The 16,011-nt window shown below is 50.3% G+C and overlaps 1 protein-coding gene across 1 annotated transcript; it reads left to right on the top strand.

Moving 5' to 3' along the window:
- Positions 1-13,058: 13,058 nt before the first annotated feature.
- LOC136508081 (plasmodesmata-located protein 3-like) lies at positions 13,059-15,726 on the top strand. Its single transcript, XM_066502700.1, has 3 exons — positions 13,059-13,956; positions 14,848-14,955; positions 15,102-15,726. The coding sequence occupies exons 1-3, from the start codon at positions 13,191-13,193 to the stop codon at positions 15,107-15,109; spliced, it is 882 nt and encodes a 293-aa protein (XP_066358797.1). The 5' UTR covers positions 13,059-13,190; the 3' UTR covers positions 15,110-15,726.
- Positions 15,727-16,011: the final 285 nt, after the last annotated feature.

Genomic DNA, 16,011 nt, shown 5'->3' on the forward strand with positions numbered 1-16,011 from the left:
TTTTAAGCCACCTGTTTCATAGGGGCTTGCGGGAAATAAATCCCGGCCACATGTTCCAAGAGGGGCGGAAGGCGTGGCTTGGCAAGCCACCTAGAGGGAGGCCAAGCTTGCCAAGAAGAAGAAGAAAACCATGAAGCTCTGAGAAGGAGAAGGAGATCAATCGGTGGCTCTGCGGCGGTGAGCGCCACGAGGAAGTGGAAGAGGAGCTCGAGTCAGAGGACCCCACGAAGTCAGGCGACAACATGGGTTCCTTAGAGGACGAGGGAGATGAGGGTGTTGTCATGACCTTGGTGGAGTTGGGCGTGGTATGGAGACGTGCAGTGATGCTCCTGAGTTAAGGAAACACGCCACGGGTGAGGATGCTGCTCGTGAATAGGAGGCAAAGCGAGCGCGGGCGCCATGCCCTTCGGAGGCTTCATCACTTCGCAACCCCCTGCTCTGAGTGTGGCAGAGCATGTCAATAGGTTGAGGGAACATGATCGTTCCCCTACGTCTTTAGGGTCGATGTGTGTGCACGACCCCCAACGGGGAGATGCCTCGCTAGTTGCTCTGGCTGCTTTCACCATGAGCTAGCAGTCGCGGCCATTCATGGGCCAAACAGGGACCACCTGGGTCACCCCCACCCTCGGTTGATCCGAGGGGGCATGGGTCGTGACCCCTAAGCGATCCTTGTCCGGTCAGCTTGTCGTCAGCTAGTCAGGCCTTCAAGGTTCTGTCGCTTTCGCCTAGGTATGTATGCATGCTTCCCTTTGTTCTCATATTTGAGTTTTTGAGTGTGACTAACCTGCGCTTGTGCCTTTTTTGCAGCGGGCAAGAGCTGATAGGACTAGGGATTTGCCCACCCCCCATGCGAGAAGAGTGGAGACCTAGCCTGTAGCGGGTTGCGATGAGCGAAGGGGAAGCAGGCTGGTGATGGTGCGACCTTCCTTAATGAGGGTTGCATCTTCCCAGCCGGTCATGAGCATGGTGGTGGCCATGATGGTGGTGACCCCCATGGTGATGGTGAAGGCCGGTTCAGAGGTGACTCTTATGGTTTCTCCCCCATCAGTCATGGATGAGAAGAAGAGGGAAGCTAGGCTCCCTATCTTGCCTGGCGAAGGGGCACACGGTTCGCCCGCCTAGTCATAGCTAGAGGGGGGCGGAGGAACCATGACTAGGCCAAAGGTGGAGTAGCCGTAGGCAAGTCTTGGAGTCCTAGTGGTGGACATCCCCTTCGACGGTGAGGAAGACACCGGGGTGGAGCCGCCAGCCATCCTGCCATCCTAGGAGTTGGTGATGATCTGGTCATCGCTTGATACTTCGATGGCTAGATCTTGTGGCGAGTCAGGGGTGACCCATGAGCTGGTGTGACCTTACCCCGGTGAGCCGAGAAAGGCCTAGTTCATCCTTCACGACGAGGAGATGAAGCTTTGGCACCTGCTCGTGGAGAGAGGACTATCGATGGTGTTTAATCTCGCCCTTACTAAGACGAAGCTCATGGAGGCCTTGGAGAGGGTTGAGCTCGTCCATCAGGCATGACTATTGACTAGATCTGGGGGTAGATGCTCGGTGTAGAGGAGTCAAACACTCGGCTGCTCAAGAGGGTGACCAGTCAAGAGGAAGGGCTTTCCATTCTAAAAAGCACCTGCCTTGGTACATACCTATTCTTCCCTAGGTTGATGCCTTGAATTTTTCTTTTCCTTGCTCCTAAATTTGTTGTTCATTTCTAGAACTAGGTGGAAAGATCAGCTCTCTTGAGCAAGAGCTGGAGACAGTCAAAGCGGTGGTCGGTCAGAGCACGGAGGCGCTAGCCCAGTCCCTCAAGGAGCGATATGCTCTCGAGGGAGAGCTTGACTAGCTTCACAACATTGCGCAGGTGGTGGTCTTTGAGGTGTTTGGGTCGGGACCGAGCACCAGTACGCCCGCCACACAGCTGGCGGAGGTCCCGAATGGAGTTCGAGCGCTCATCTCCAACAACATGTTCTATGGGACATCGGGGGTGCTGACCTTGGAGGCAACCCACTACCCTGATTTGGACTTCGCAGCCATCTGTGGAGGATATGCCGATGGGTGGAGCACAGATGAGATCCATGCACTAGGGGAAAGTTTGGTGCTGCACGCACAGGTGGTCGCTGAGGAGGTCACCATGCAGTGGGTGATGGAGGCTTGCCGTTCGACCGTGCCCACAGATGTGCACCGAGAAGAAGTCATCCAGCCTATGGAGGTAGCGGATGCCGATCGGGGGCGAGCGTCATCGTGCCCCCAACCGAGCCAAATGTCATCTCGGCTACAGCCAAGCCGAGCACCGTCATCCTGACCACAACTGAGTAGCCTTCGTCCTTGCCAACCGCACCATCAACCGACGCAGCCGGGGGGCCATAATAGAGTTAGAGTAGAAATAGTCAGTTTATGTAAAAGATGAATTTGTAAGGGAACCCCTGTGTGAATAGTTTTACATTCATGAATATTTTAAGTTTGTTTTGTGATGAAATCACTCGTGAGGGGAAGCTTGTCTCGTCCGCCCTTGTTTTATCCTTGCATAGCTTTGTTTTTTGTCCTTTCTTTTTCACACCTGCCCATTGATCCATAGGTTGCAACCTTAAGAACCTAGGCGTGGCCTGCGAGGCTTAGCTACTCATAATCGTAGGTCGTGGTAGGGTGTGATCGGTCGGGAGGCTAAAGCGCATGTTACGTAGGGTAATCAAAGGAACGTGATGCCCTTTTGTTTGGGCAAAAAGTGTTACTACATGATAGTAAAAAAGGGGGTGATTTTGCACCCCCGTGGACCCAAGCCAAGAGTGATTGTGCTGGGGCACTATAGGACCAAGCACTGAATGAAAATAAACGGTAAGACCAAGCTTTAGGGAAAGAAACGACATAACTATTCGATATTCTATGTGTTGGTGAGGACATTGCCATTGTCGTCCTTTAGCCAATAGGCGCCTGGTTGGATCACCTTGGCCACCGCATACGGTCCTTCCCATGATGGAGAGAGCTTATGTTTATCCTTGGTTGACTGGGTCCTCTAGAGTACAAGATCACCGACCTCGAGGATCCTCCCCCTGATTTTTCTTTCCTGGTACCTGCGAAGAGTTTGCTGGTAATGAGCGGAGCGGATGGCAATAGTCTCATGAACCTCCTCAAGTAGGTCGACCATGTCCAGCTGAGCCTCCGTGGCTCAGCCTCGGTTGAGGTCGCCATGATTGAGGTTAGATGGCAACACTGCTTTTGGCTCTGAATGCCAAGAAGAAAGGGGTGAACCCATGGACCGGTTTGGGGTCGTTCTTAGTCTCTAGAGGATCGCTGGGACCTCTGCAACCCATCACCCAGCATACTTTTTGAGTTAGCTAAAGATGCGGGGCTTGAGTCCTTGGAGGACCATGCCATTAGCCAGCTCGACCTGACCATTAGTACGTGGGTATCCGATCAAGGCCCAATCGATCCTGATGTTGTATCCATCATAGAAGTCTAGGAACTTCTTCCTGGTGAAGTTTGTTCTGTGGTCAGTGATGATATAGCTAGGGACACCAAACCGATAGATGATATCGAGGAAGGACTTGATTGCCTCTTCCGAGCAGATATTGGTGATGGGCTTTGCCTCTATCCACTTGGTGAACTTGTCCACCGCCACGAGTAGGTGAGTGAATCCACCCAGGGCCTTTTTGAGGGGTCCGACCATGTCGAGGCCCCAGACCATGAATGGCCAGGTGATGGGGATGGTCTAAAGCTCCTGCACCGGTAGGTGAGTTTGCCGAGCGTAGAACTGGCATCCTTCACACCTGTAGACCACCTCCTCTGCATCTTGCAGCGTAGTGGGCCAGTTAAAACCTTAGCGAAAGGCTTTCCCGACCAGTGACCTTTAGGCCACGTGATGTCCATAGATTCCAACATGGACTTCAAGGAGAAGCTATTTCCCCTGGTCGGTTAAGATGCACCTCATGAGCACTCCCAACGGACTTCACTTGTAAAGTTCATTACTAATGGCAACTAACGTCTTGGCGCGTCGAGCGATTCATTGCGTTTTAGTCCTTTTTAATGGGAGAACCTCCTTGAGGAGGTAGGCGAGCAGTGGTGCTCTCCAATCGGCTAGATCGAGTGCCATCATGGTGATGTCACTGGGTGATGTTGCCATGGAGGCACCAAGGTTAGAGCCCCCGAGTGCTCGGTCAGGGTCGGGGCATGTCGGGGGGTAAGAGCCCCCGAGTGCTAGATTGGTGTCGAAGCACGTCTAGGTCGGATCCTCTCAGATGCGGGCAGATGACTCATGGAGGTCGTTTACAAAGACCCCATCAGCGGGTGGTTCCCATCTAGCCAACAATTTTGAGAGGAAGTCGACGGCGTCGTTGTACTTTAGAGGGACATGATGCAGTTCGATCCCTCAAACTTATCCTTGAGCTTGCACACCTCCTGGCAGTATGCCACCATGAGAGGGCTCTTGTAGGAGGACTACTTCATGACTTGGTCAATGACCAACTCTGAGTCACCGCGGACATACAGCCACATGGTGCCAAGCTCGATGGCGATGCACAGTCCATTGATGAGGGCCTCGTACTCTGCGACATTGTTTGAGGCTAAAAAATGGAGACGGATTGCATAGCAGAGCCTGATGTCGTGGCCCATGAGCTCGAGAGCCCACTTGGAGATCCAGCTGGCGGCATCATGATTACGGATGACCTCCCTGAGTGGGAACGAGGTGATGATCATGACCTCGTGGTCGGTGAAGTAGTGCAGGAGCTTCTAGTTCACCATCAGCATGGCGTATAGAACCTTCTGAACCTAGGGGTAAGAAATTTTGGCGTTGGTCAGTACCTCATCGATGAAGTACACTAGTCATTGGACCTTCAAGGGGTATCTTGGCTCCTCCCTCTCAACGACGAGGGCGGCGTTCAAAACGTGGTTGCTTGCCACGATGTAGACGAGGAGGGATTCTCCCCGTTCAGGAGTGACGAGGATTTGGGCCGACGTTAGTGATGCTTTGAGGCTTTCCAAAGCCTCCTGTGCCTCCTTTGTCTAGACGAATGTGTCTGTCTTCTTGAGAAGTTTTTAGAGAGGCATCCCCCATTCGCCTAGTCAAGAGATGAACTGGCTCAGGGAGGCCAAATAACCGGTGAGCCTCTGTACGCCCTTGACGTTGCGTATAGGGCCCATGTTGGAGATGACCATGATTTTTTTGGGGTTGGATTCGATGCCGCGCTCAAACACAATGTATCCGAGTAGCTTCCCCTTTGGAACCCCAAAAACACATTTTTCGGTATTCAATTTGACGCTAAACCTTCGAAGGTTCACGAATGTGGCGGCCAAGTTTGCGACCAGGTCGCTAGCTTGAGCTGTTTTCACCACTATGTCATCTACATAGACAATGATTGTTGGTTTTGGCCACTCGACTTGGTTAGGTTGGTCGAGCGGGTCCATTTGATCGGCGAAGCATCGCTGCATGCACCGTTGATAGGTGGTGTCAGTGTTCTTTAGACCGAAAGGCATGGTTACATAACAGTACAAACCATACGGGGTGATAAATGAGGTCATGACCTGGTCGAACTCTTTCATCGTGATCTGGTGGTAGCCTAAGTAGGCCACTAGGAAGAAGAGGATTTTCGCACCCTGAGGTGGAGTCGACTATCTGATCTATGCATGGTAAAGGGAAGTGGTCCTTTGGGCATGCCTTGTTGAGGCCAGTATAGTCAACACATATTCTCCATTTCCCATTCTTCTTTTTCACAAGAACATGGATTAGCTAGCCAGTTGGAGTGGTATACCTCTTTGACGAATCCGGCTACCAGAAGTTTGGCGATATCCTCGCCTATGGTCCTACGCCTTTCATCATCAAAGCAACATAGGCGTTGCTTGGTCGGCTTTAAGCCTAGGACGACGCGTAGTGCGTGCTCAGCAACCTTCCTTGGTATGCCCGGCATGTCAAAAGGCTTCCACGCGAAGACATCGCAATTTGCGCATAGGAAGTCGGCGAGCTCGCTTTCCTATTTGGCCGGGAGCTTGGTCCTGATCTGCACCATCTTGGTTGGGTTGCTAGGGTTGATCAACACCACCTTGGTTTCCTCAGTCAGATGGAAGGTGCCTAAGGAGGTCTGCCCGTTGCGGTTGAGGACTGCTGGAGTTGCCGAATTCCCGAGCTTTGAGAGCTCGGTGGAGTTGATGACGACAGTGGTGAGCTCGTAATGCTCGTAGTCGTATGTGTAGGCATGCGAGAAGGTGCTACCTACAGTGGTGACACCATTCGGCCCCGACATCTTCAGCTTAAGGTAGGTGTAATTAGGGATCACCATGAACTTGGCGTAGCATGGCCACCCCAAGATGGCGTGATAGGACCCCAGAAAGTCCACTTCCTCAAAGGTTAGGACCTCCGAGCAGAAGTTGGCAAGGTCGCCAAATGTGATGGGCAGGTCGATCTGCCCGAGTAGGTGTGCCTATGTCCCTAGGATCACACCGTGAAAGGGAGAGCTCACTGGGCGGAGCTCTGACCGGGGATGCGCATGGCGTCGAGGGTGTTGACGTAGAGAATGTTGAGGCCGCTGCCTCCGTCCATCAGCACCTTAGTGAGGCACTTCTTGCGGATGATGGGGTCAACGATGAGAGGGTAGCGACCCAGTCGGGCGACGTGGGAAGGATGGTCCCTCTGATCAAAAGTGACCGGGGAGTTCGACCAGCTAAGGAAAGAGGGGATGGCCAACTCGGCGATGCATGCCTCTCTGTAGCGTACCTTGTGCTGGCGCTTGGAGTGGATGGTGTCGGATCACCGAAAGATCATGAGGCATTCCTCGGGGTAGGGGAAGCCATCTTCATCCTTGCCCGCCGTGCCTCCTTTCTTGGCCGCGTCCTCCTTGCCTTTCCCTTCCTTTGGATTGGCGACTTACTGTAGGAAGCGCTTGAGGAGCTCGCAGTCCTTGTAGAGGTGTTTGATGGGATAGGCGTGGTTGGTGCATGGACTCTCCATGAGCTTGCCAAAGTGGTCGGGCTGGCCCTGCTAGGGCTGCTTGCCCGCGCGGTTGGCCACGGCGACCAAAGCTGGGTTGGCCGGTCGGTGCGATCCTTCTTGTTCTTCTTGCCCTTTTGTGTGGAGGGGCCCTTGCCTTGGTCCTCACGCTTGGCCTTGCCCCTATCCCGACCGCCCCTAAAGACCACCCCGACCGCCTCCTCGCCGGAGGCATGGTTCGTGACAATGTTGAGCAGGTCACGGGTGGTACGGGGATTCACACAGCCGAGCTTGTGGATCAGGGACTTGCATGTTGTCCTAGAGAGGAACGCGCTGACGATGTCCCTACTTCATCACATAACTTGCTGAATAATTATTCAATTTTGTTGTCCTCTCCATCAAGCGATTGTATTCCTCCGGTAAAGACAACAACACTCAATGCATCACATCGATGCCGAAGAAGAAAGATATATGGCAAGCACTCTAAATTTCTCGTCTGAGTTGTTCTCCCTTCACTGGCCAAAACCTCCTTGGGTGGTTATTAGCGTTGCCGATGTGCACACTGTCGGTGTGAGTTCGATTCTCAGGAATCACTCACATCTCTCACCGCGACTTGCTCTCAATATTGTCTGCAACCTCTCTCGTGTGAAGCCACAAAGGGATTGCGATGCGCCTGTCATCTATGGATCCATGGGTGGTCCTGGTGGTCCCTGGAAGGACGCGGTGTACCGATATATATAGTCGTAGCCTCGTAGGTCTAGTTGTGCGCACTTGCTGTGAGTGTGGTGTGCGTTCGTGTATGAACAGATGTTACAACTATACCCAGATGAGAGATATACAAAATCTTCTCACACCACTCTCGGACCTTCTAACACCGTCTAGCGGGTCTAGAGACGAGAGTATGAGAGCAAAAGGCTCGAGCAAGTGAGAAGTCAGCTACTCGGCTCCTGTGGTAGGCTATCTCAATTCTCAAGCTGGAGGCGAGGACTGCTCCCGATCCGTTAATCATGCACTACTATGTCCCAAAAAAACACCACCTCGTTGGCACTATAAACCATTAGGGTTCATATATAGTACGTACGTAGCTCCGATTGACATGTCGGATTATGGTCCATGCATCCACATGCATGTGTCTGCGACAAGCACGCACATACGATACGATACGACACACACACACACCCCCCTTGCTCTTGCGGGAGCGTTTGGTGTTTTGTCCCACTAGGGTGGCACACACCCTTGCACTCATCCTGTCCTTCCCAAAGGCAAGGCCACAAAGTACAATGATAGTGGCCAGTGGTGTAAAGAAAAGCTAGCACACATGTACGTACAGCATATGATGTATCTCGAACGCAAGTTACCAGCACTTGCATCGGCGGTGTAGCCTACCAGCACACATGTACGCACTGCAATTGGCTAAGGTGTGCTCCCAATTTCCCAAATGCCCTGGATGAACCACCCAGCACACCAACTGGCCATGCATCTGATCTGGGGCCCCGGCGACCGGCCTAGCACAGGAGAGAGGGAAAACCACGGGCTGGTGCATTTGGAGGTACACCTATGACCTAGTATGTATGTTGTGGGGGTAATTTAAGGCTGTGTTTAGTTCCACCCAAAATTCCAAAAAGTGCTACAGTACCTATCACATCGAATGTTTATGGCCTGTGCATGGAGCATTAAATGTAGACGAAAAAAAACTAATTGCACAGTTTGGTGGGAAATTGCGAGACGAACGTTTTGAGCCTAATTAGTCCATGTTTGAACACTAATTGCCAAATAAAAATGAAAGTACTGCAGTAACCCAAAATTCCAACTTTCTGGAACTAAACACGTGCTATGGTAAGGTATTGCCATACTGGTCGAAAGTGAAAGGCTCTTATTTGCACTGCCACTGCACCTGGTGAGAGAGGCAATCATCCAAAGGGGGAAGGCGATCAAAGCGAGAGGAAGTTTCGTGCTTGCTTTGGTGCCTCTCCCTCTCTCGGTCCCTCCCTGTGTTGCTGTGTTTTTTTCACTTTGCCCAAAGGATGCGTATGCGTGCAAGCAGGGGAGACGGGGTAGAAAGGAAAGCCATCACCGATCACGCAGCGATCGATCGGGCCGGCCGGGGGCGAAAAAACTGCTTTTTGCGGTGGGCGAAAGCGTCGGTCGGGCCTTGTGGGTGGCCAAGAGACCGTCTGGGCAAGTCATTCCGTAGCCGCTTGGGTTGGCTAGAGTGAAATCTACTAGTACTGTGCAGCAGCTTTCGTTTCAGGTACTGTACCAGTACCACTCACTGCTAGGTAAGCTACAGGGCACGGCGGACAGGTCAGGCAGGCAGCGATCGGAACGGACAGCGGAGCCTCCGGCGACAGCGATCGGAACGGACAGCGGAGCCTCCGGCGACCCAAAACATCTGAGACGTCCCTTTGCTCCAAACCTGATTCCACCTCTTTTATTAACGGGATGTCATCACGGCCTCACCTGCTGCCGATCCTCCCTCCCTGCACCTGCAACTGCAAACCGCAAAGCATTTACTGTAGCACAAGCCAACAATCGCTAGTAAGTACATTCTAAAAAGGCCGATGCACCGTCTGCACATGCAGCATGCATTTCGTTGCTGCATTTGCATTGCTCTGCTAGCGGAGTCAAGTCCCATCCCCATCCCTAGCACGAGTGCATGACAGGGAAATTGACAGGCATGATGGGAAGCAGAGAGTGCTCTCGTTGGTTCCTCCTTTCATCAGCAAACCAAGTTCCTGGGTGCTGCGAGCATAATCTGCTAATCCCTGTCATGTTACATGAAAAGCGGCGGGGGCTACAGCCTGTTCGGCTGGTGCTGATACGATCGTATACGATCGCGGATTATTACTGCTGGCTAGTTTGATGTGAGAGAAAAATACTATTCTGGCTGGAAATTTACGATGGAGTTCTTCTCAGGTCACGGTTCTAGCACTCCGCAACGAGATCTTGGGTGCAGAAAAATGAACGTTGCGGTCATAGGAAAAACATGACACTTGGAGAAGGGTGCATGTGGATCTTCTGCGGCCAAAAATTTTTAGTACGGGCAGTGGTATTATTAGGCAGACCGTGCAATGGTGGGCGATGTTCGTGATTAGTGGCGGATCTACACGGTATGCCGTATATGCCACGGCATACCCTGCGATTGAGCCATGCGTGGCATGCGTATTGCACCTCGCACGCTTGGAACGGGCCATCGCTCGCACGAGTAGATTCACCTGCCTGCCTCACGGTCACCACCGACTCGATAGAAGAGACACATCACATGAAGGTAATTCCACAAACAAATACTCCCTATTGAAAGGACTCATGGATACAGTTGCGGCGGTGTTATATTTGTATATATTGTAGTGAGATTGATCAACATCAATATCGCAGTCCGTGCGAGTTATATTCGTATTGTACTTCATGCAATTTTTCAACTTTGTACTCCTACATCAACGGCGTAGTTTCGCATGACACGGTCTCCTAAATTATGTTGTAACAATTTATTTATTTTATACTATATTATTGATATTTATGAACTTATGATAATTGAATAGTACATTTAATTACAAATCTTATAGTATCAGAATTTTCCAATTTGCATTATAATAATTCAAATTTGTTAGTCCAATATTGGTCAAAGATATTAAAGTTCGATTCTTGATATATGTGTGCGCCTTATAAAAAATAGAGGAACTAATCTATAAATTGAAGACTTATCATATTTTTTCTTGCTTATATACCGAATTGAGTAGCAAATTTTTATAACTGTTTATCGAGTTGGTAAATAGATTTTACCGAAATACATGTGAAATTTTGGTATAGCATACCCTTTAACAAAATCCTAGATCCGCCACTGTTCATGATTATGGGCCTGTAATGGTACACATGGTTAGTTATTTAATGGGACTAAAAATTAGCTCAAATTAGTTATATATAATTGGCTAGCTAGTTGGCTCACAAATAATTAAAGACTTGACTAACAAACTAGCTCTCCTGCTTGGACGGACTAGAGCTAATCTTTAACTAGCTAGCAATTAGCTCCGGTATCAAACATACCCTATAACAAGTTCTAAACTGTAAAGTAAACAGAGGTATCCTTAAAAACGCCATGGCACCAATTTTTTTTAGCTGTTCATCGCGGTACATCCTAGCAAATATGCACTTTCTATAGCACATTCTTTCAAAGAAAAAAAGCCAGGGTCGAAGTGTTCTGTAGTCTAGCCAAATTGGCCTCTTAGCTGCATGACCAAAGACGCGTTTGTTTTGGAGGACAAATGAATGTGGTGTGAGCTTTAAGCTTTGCAATGGATAAAACTTCTGCTGACACAACAAACGCTTCTTTAAATGGAATCGGTTTAAAACAAGATAGCACATATTAATGAACATCGAAGAAGCCACTTTTGTTTATATAATAAAGTGATCGAGAACTAAGGCAATCAGACAGAGGCAGACTGTAGAACTGTAGAAGATCCCCAAGCCACATCGGAGAAGTAAAAACTTGCAACGAGGTTATTAGATAGAGGCAGGACTGTAGAAGATCCAAAGGACACGCCAAATGAGAATCCCTGGTCCTATCCACATCTGGTACACCGTGCGTCCAAAACCTACTACGACGTAAAGAAGGCCATTAGCATTAACTTAATTAATGCGCCTAATAATAACTTAAGGGTACAATCAAAGACTGAAAATAAGGTTCAACGCAACGATGGAAGTACTCGTACTCCAAATACTACAAGATTTGCTACCGCTCCACCAGAACATGTCACGAGAGCCAGATGATGAATCGATAATCGTCGATGTCGAGATGGCCCCGTTCGCGTGCCCTTAAACCCGGCTTGATCCGTTTTTTTTTTCATCCGGAATAGTGTTTTTCTCTCACAAATTCCTCCAGCATTCCTCCAAACCATCCAAATTCCTCCAAAATTCCTCCAAGCGAACAGAGTGCTCATAGAAGTAACATGTGCGTGCGCACTTGTTTAGTAACCATGTATGCATGTATAAGTGTCTTTATTTGTATCATGATTTGCAAGAAGAAGAAGAAGAAGAACAAGATCCATATTCTAGGGCATGTTGGAACCCGGAAATCTCATAAGAATTGTACTTAAATTTCATAATAATCATTTCAATTTCTCAGGATTTGTACAAGAGCTTTTGAAGTGAACCGTTTGAGGCTTTGATTAATATTTTGTTATAATATACTTGTAAAATACAACAAATACATACTTTTGAATAAAGCTATTTTTAAGGAAAAAACACTTATACTATTTTAAACATTTAAACTAGAAAAGTAAAAAAATATTGTATGGTCAAAATTTTAAATTACGATCTTAGATAACCTAAAAGATTTCTCCTATTTATAACCACGGGTTCGCTCGTTTGTTGAGAAGAAGTTACAACCAGAGCAGCCGACGCTGCTGCAACAAGCACTAGTAGGCTACAAAGGAGTAGTCAATATAAATAAATAATTATTACTTTAGCCACATAATTTTTCAGACATCAGTAATAACTATTTTTTTTTGCATTCCCTCCCCTTCAAAGCAGATACTATTGCAAACCATCTAACGGTATTAAACGATGCCCTGTCAGCAGCGCACCTGAACTTGGGCCGTTGGGCGCCAGGGACAGAAGGAGTGTCAACCTGCTGAAGTGCAAAAGCGTCCCGTTGCAACAAAACCCTCTAGCCTAAGATAACTAAGAGTACCCCCAAGTCTCTTTCCGGACAACAACATTTAGTATATCCTCTTTTAGCTTTAGCCCATCGAGACGTTGGTCCGCGACATTTTGCTTTTGAAAACCGTAATCTTGTTAGCACTTTCGCAACCACAGCAGGTCGGTTTTGCGGACGAAAATATAAAGCTGATGAGTGGCACCAGCTGCAATTTGCGTGCAAGCTCCGATTTTTCCTCCTCGGCTCTTGTTCACTTCACACGCCAGAGATTAACCGCGGCGTCAACGTCATCAGCCGAAACAAACGCAGAGGGGGGAACGGAACGGGAGAGAGAAACAAGGCACCTGGCGGTGGTGGCCTTGCCCTTGCTGCGGTGGGCGAGAGGAGCGCGGCGCGGCGCGGGGCGGCGGCAAAGGCAACCCACCCCACCAAGCAGAAGCGGGCGAGCCGCGAGCGTGGCAGTTCAGGTCCAGTCTCCAGTCCAGTACACTCCCACTCCACACTATCACCACCGCCGCCGCCGCGACGAGGGGCACAGAGGAGTGGGAGAGCAGAGCAAGGAGAGAGTGGGTGCGCGGGGGCCGAGGGCGGGGAGACGAGGCCAAGAGATCCCCAGGACCTGGCGGCGAGATGATGGGCATTCGCAGAGCTCGCCGGTTCCTCTTCCTGGCGGCGGCCGCAGTCGCCGTCCTGCTGCTCCACGCGCCGCCGCCTGCGTCGTGCGCCGACATCTACGCGCTCATCTACAAGGGCTGCGCCAACCAGAGCTTCCCGGGCGGGGTGGCGCCCGCGAGCATCGCCGCGCTCTCCGCCACGCTCTCGGCGCAGTCCGCCTCCGCCAAGTTCTACAAGACCTCCTCTTCCTCGGCCTCCACGGCCTCCGCCACCTCCGTCTTCGGCCTCTTCCAGTGCCGCGGGGACCTCTCGGCCACCGACTGCGCCGCCTGCGTCTCCCGCGCCACGTCCTCCTGGCCGGGCGTCTGCGGCGCCTCCGTCGCCGCGCGGGTCCAGCTCGCCGGCTGCCTCGCGCTCTACGAGGTGTCCGGCTTCCCCCAGGTCTCCGGCATCCAGATGCTCTTCAAGACCTGCGGCACGGGCGGCGGCGGCGGCGGGGGCGACTTCGAGATGCGCAGGGACACCGCCTTCGCCGCGCTCGAGGGCGGCGTCGCCACCAGCTCCGGCGGCTTCGTCGCCACCAGCTACCAGGCCGTCTACTCCATGGCGCAGTGCGAGGGCGACCTCTCCACGGGGGACTGCAGCCAGTGCATCACCCAGGCCGTGCAGCACGTCGAGGTCGAGTGCGGCGGCGCGCCCTCCGGACAGGTCTACCTCGACAAGTGCTACATTAGCTACAGCTACTACCCCCACGGCGTGCCCCACGGCGGCGGCGCGGGAGGTCAGTCTCCTCTCCTGGCTTTACCTATGCAACGCTGTTCGATTTGACAAATTGGTGCCTTGGCTGTGCTTGCAAGTTTCATTTGCATCCAGCATTCCGATTCACTCCCAATTGCTTGTTGATGGGTCCGTGGATGCATTGGCCCGATTGATGAATAGGGCAAATGCAGCATCATTGTTCAATTGCAACCAGTTGTTAAGATTCACGTGGGTGCCTAGTTTATGACTTTGAAGTTTTGTTGGAAGTTTTGTTTGTATGTGTGTAGGTGAGATCTTGGCAGTGCTCTCTGTTCACTTGTGCTTCAGAATTGATTAATTTATAGTGATTGGTACCTTTTAGGTTGTTCCTTTGGTTGTTTTGGGCAAATGTGTGTAGATTAGTCCACTCTCAGGTGTATCATTGTATACATTAGAATCCTTGAGTGGTCCAGAACAGAATTATAGGTAGCTGTGACTCTGACGAAGTGGAACTTTGATTGAGATGTGGCATGATCTTGCTCTTATCATGTCTGTTTAGTTTATGAATTGACAGACATGGATACTTTTGTTTGCCTATATACTTCTCTTTATCTTCCACATTCTACGTGTTTCTTCAGCTAATTAGTTCAGCTTAGGAGATGTGCATTACTGAACCTCCATCAACTCCCATTCATTGTTTGGCTCACGCTTTCTGTAGGTACTATATGGTAGTAGGGTAGTGCAGTTCCATTTTCCCACCTTGTTTATGCATCTGTCTATTCAAGCTTTGATAAAAGTTGTGTTCATTGCCTTTTTGCCTTTCTTCCTGAATTTACCGGAGATATGCATGTATGATTGTTCCCATGATTAGACCATGGTGCCCCTAGTCTGATCAATCGATTTGCCTCTTCCCGTTGTGCTTCTCACTTCTCAGGGCAGCAGACAGCAAAGACTGTAGCCATTGTGCTCGGGGGAGCTGTAGGCCTGGGTTTCGTGGTCAGCTGCTTGCTTTTCGCCAGGAGCCTGGTCAAGAAGAAGGATGGTGAGTTAGTGGAAACACGAGCATGAGCAGCACTACGGCTCTCTTTGGGCTGCCACCAATATGCAGCTCCCACTGCTGTTTGTTTCACCATACGGCTGACTGTTCCTCCTTACCAAACCTGTGTTTATCTCATCCTGTGCTTGCAGATTACTGATGGGAGAGCACGGGAGGAGAATCTGGACAAAGGCATTCGGGGGGCATGGTATGTCATTTTGATGGTAGGGTTGTGTATGTTTGTTTCTTCAAGGTGGTGACTGGGGAGTGGAATACAGAGGGGGTGTTTTTTGGGTCTTCTTCCTCTGGCCATGTGAGGCTGCCACCCCTCCATGATGGCAGAGAGGGGAAAAGAGGTGGCAAGCTGTTCAGTTCAGGAAAGAAGCTGTCCACTTCTGGGGGCTATTTTGATTCTCAATTAAAATTGGTAGATGAGCTCGGGGCTGTCATCTTCTTAGCCTCTCTGCTAAGGGTTCCAGGAGTACATTGATTCTCTTGTTTTTTTTTTCCGCCAAATGAAAATACCTGTTAGGTCTAGGCTGAACGTACTTAGTCTCTTATTTAAGGTTGCAGGAGCAGGTTGAGCGTCAATTTGGTTGGTTTATTATGGAAAGTTACTTTCCATATGCTCCAGAACCAGATTTTAACTCTAGGGTTTGGTAGTAGTTGGTGCTACCACCATTGGTTAATTGGTCGCTAGCGTTGCGCCGTTGCTGTATGGACATTGCTGACCTGATAACCAGCTGTGCCGCTGTGCTGCTGTGCAGCTGTTCTCTTCTTTTGACTTGTTGTGGCTATTCGTCGTACGTTCCTGAATGCTTGCCTGAAAACTTGCTGCTCTAGCGACCAACAAGGGCCGTGTCAAACTTGTGATGGTTGCGACATGTTGCGTTGTTGTCGCTAGAAAAGCTGTCATGACATCAGATGAGAGTTACCTGTTGACAGCATAGCAGCAGGTAGTTAGATGGTTGATCTTATCTGAATGTGAAAAGGAGCTTCAGATAGCACTGTAGCCTGTACATGATTGATAATTCTTCGTTTATTTGGCGGTGCTCCACATCG

The sequence above is a fragment of the Miscanthus floridulus genome, chromosome 1, assembly GCF_019320115.1.
Source record: "Miscanthus floridulus cultivar M001 chromosome 1, ASM1932011v1, whole genome shotgun sequence".
Taxonomy (NCBI): Eukaryota; Viridiplantae; Streptophyta; class Magnoliopsida; order Poales; family Poaceae; genus Miscanthus; species Miscanthus floridulus.

What these genes read in the sequence shown, in the direction of transcription:
- LOC136508081 (XM_066502700.1), top strand. Translation starts at nt 13,191, where the DNA reads ATGATGGGCATTCGCAGAGCTCGCCGGTTCCTCTTCCTGGCGGCGGCC. An exon ending in CCACGGCGGCGGCGCGGGAG is followed by an intron (nt 13,957 to 14,847) that starts GTCAGTCTCCTC and finishes CTCACTTCTCAG; the next exon opens with GGCAGCAGACAGCAAAGACT.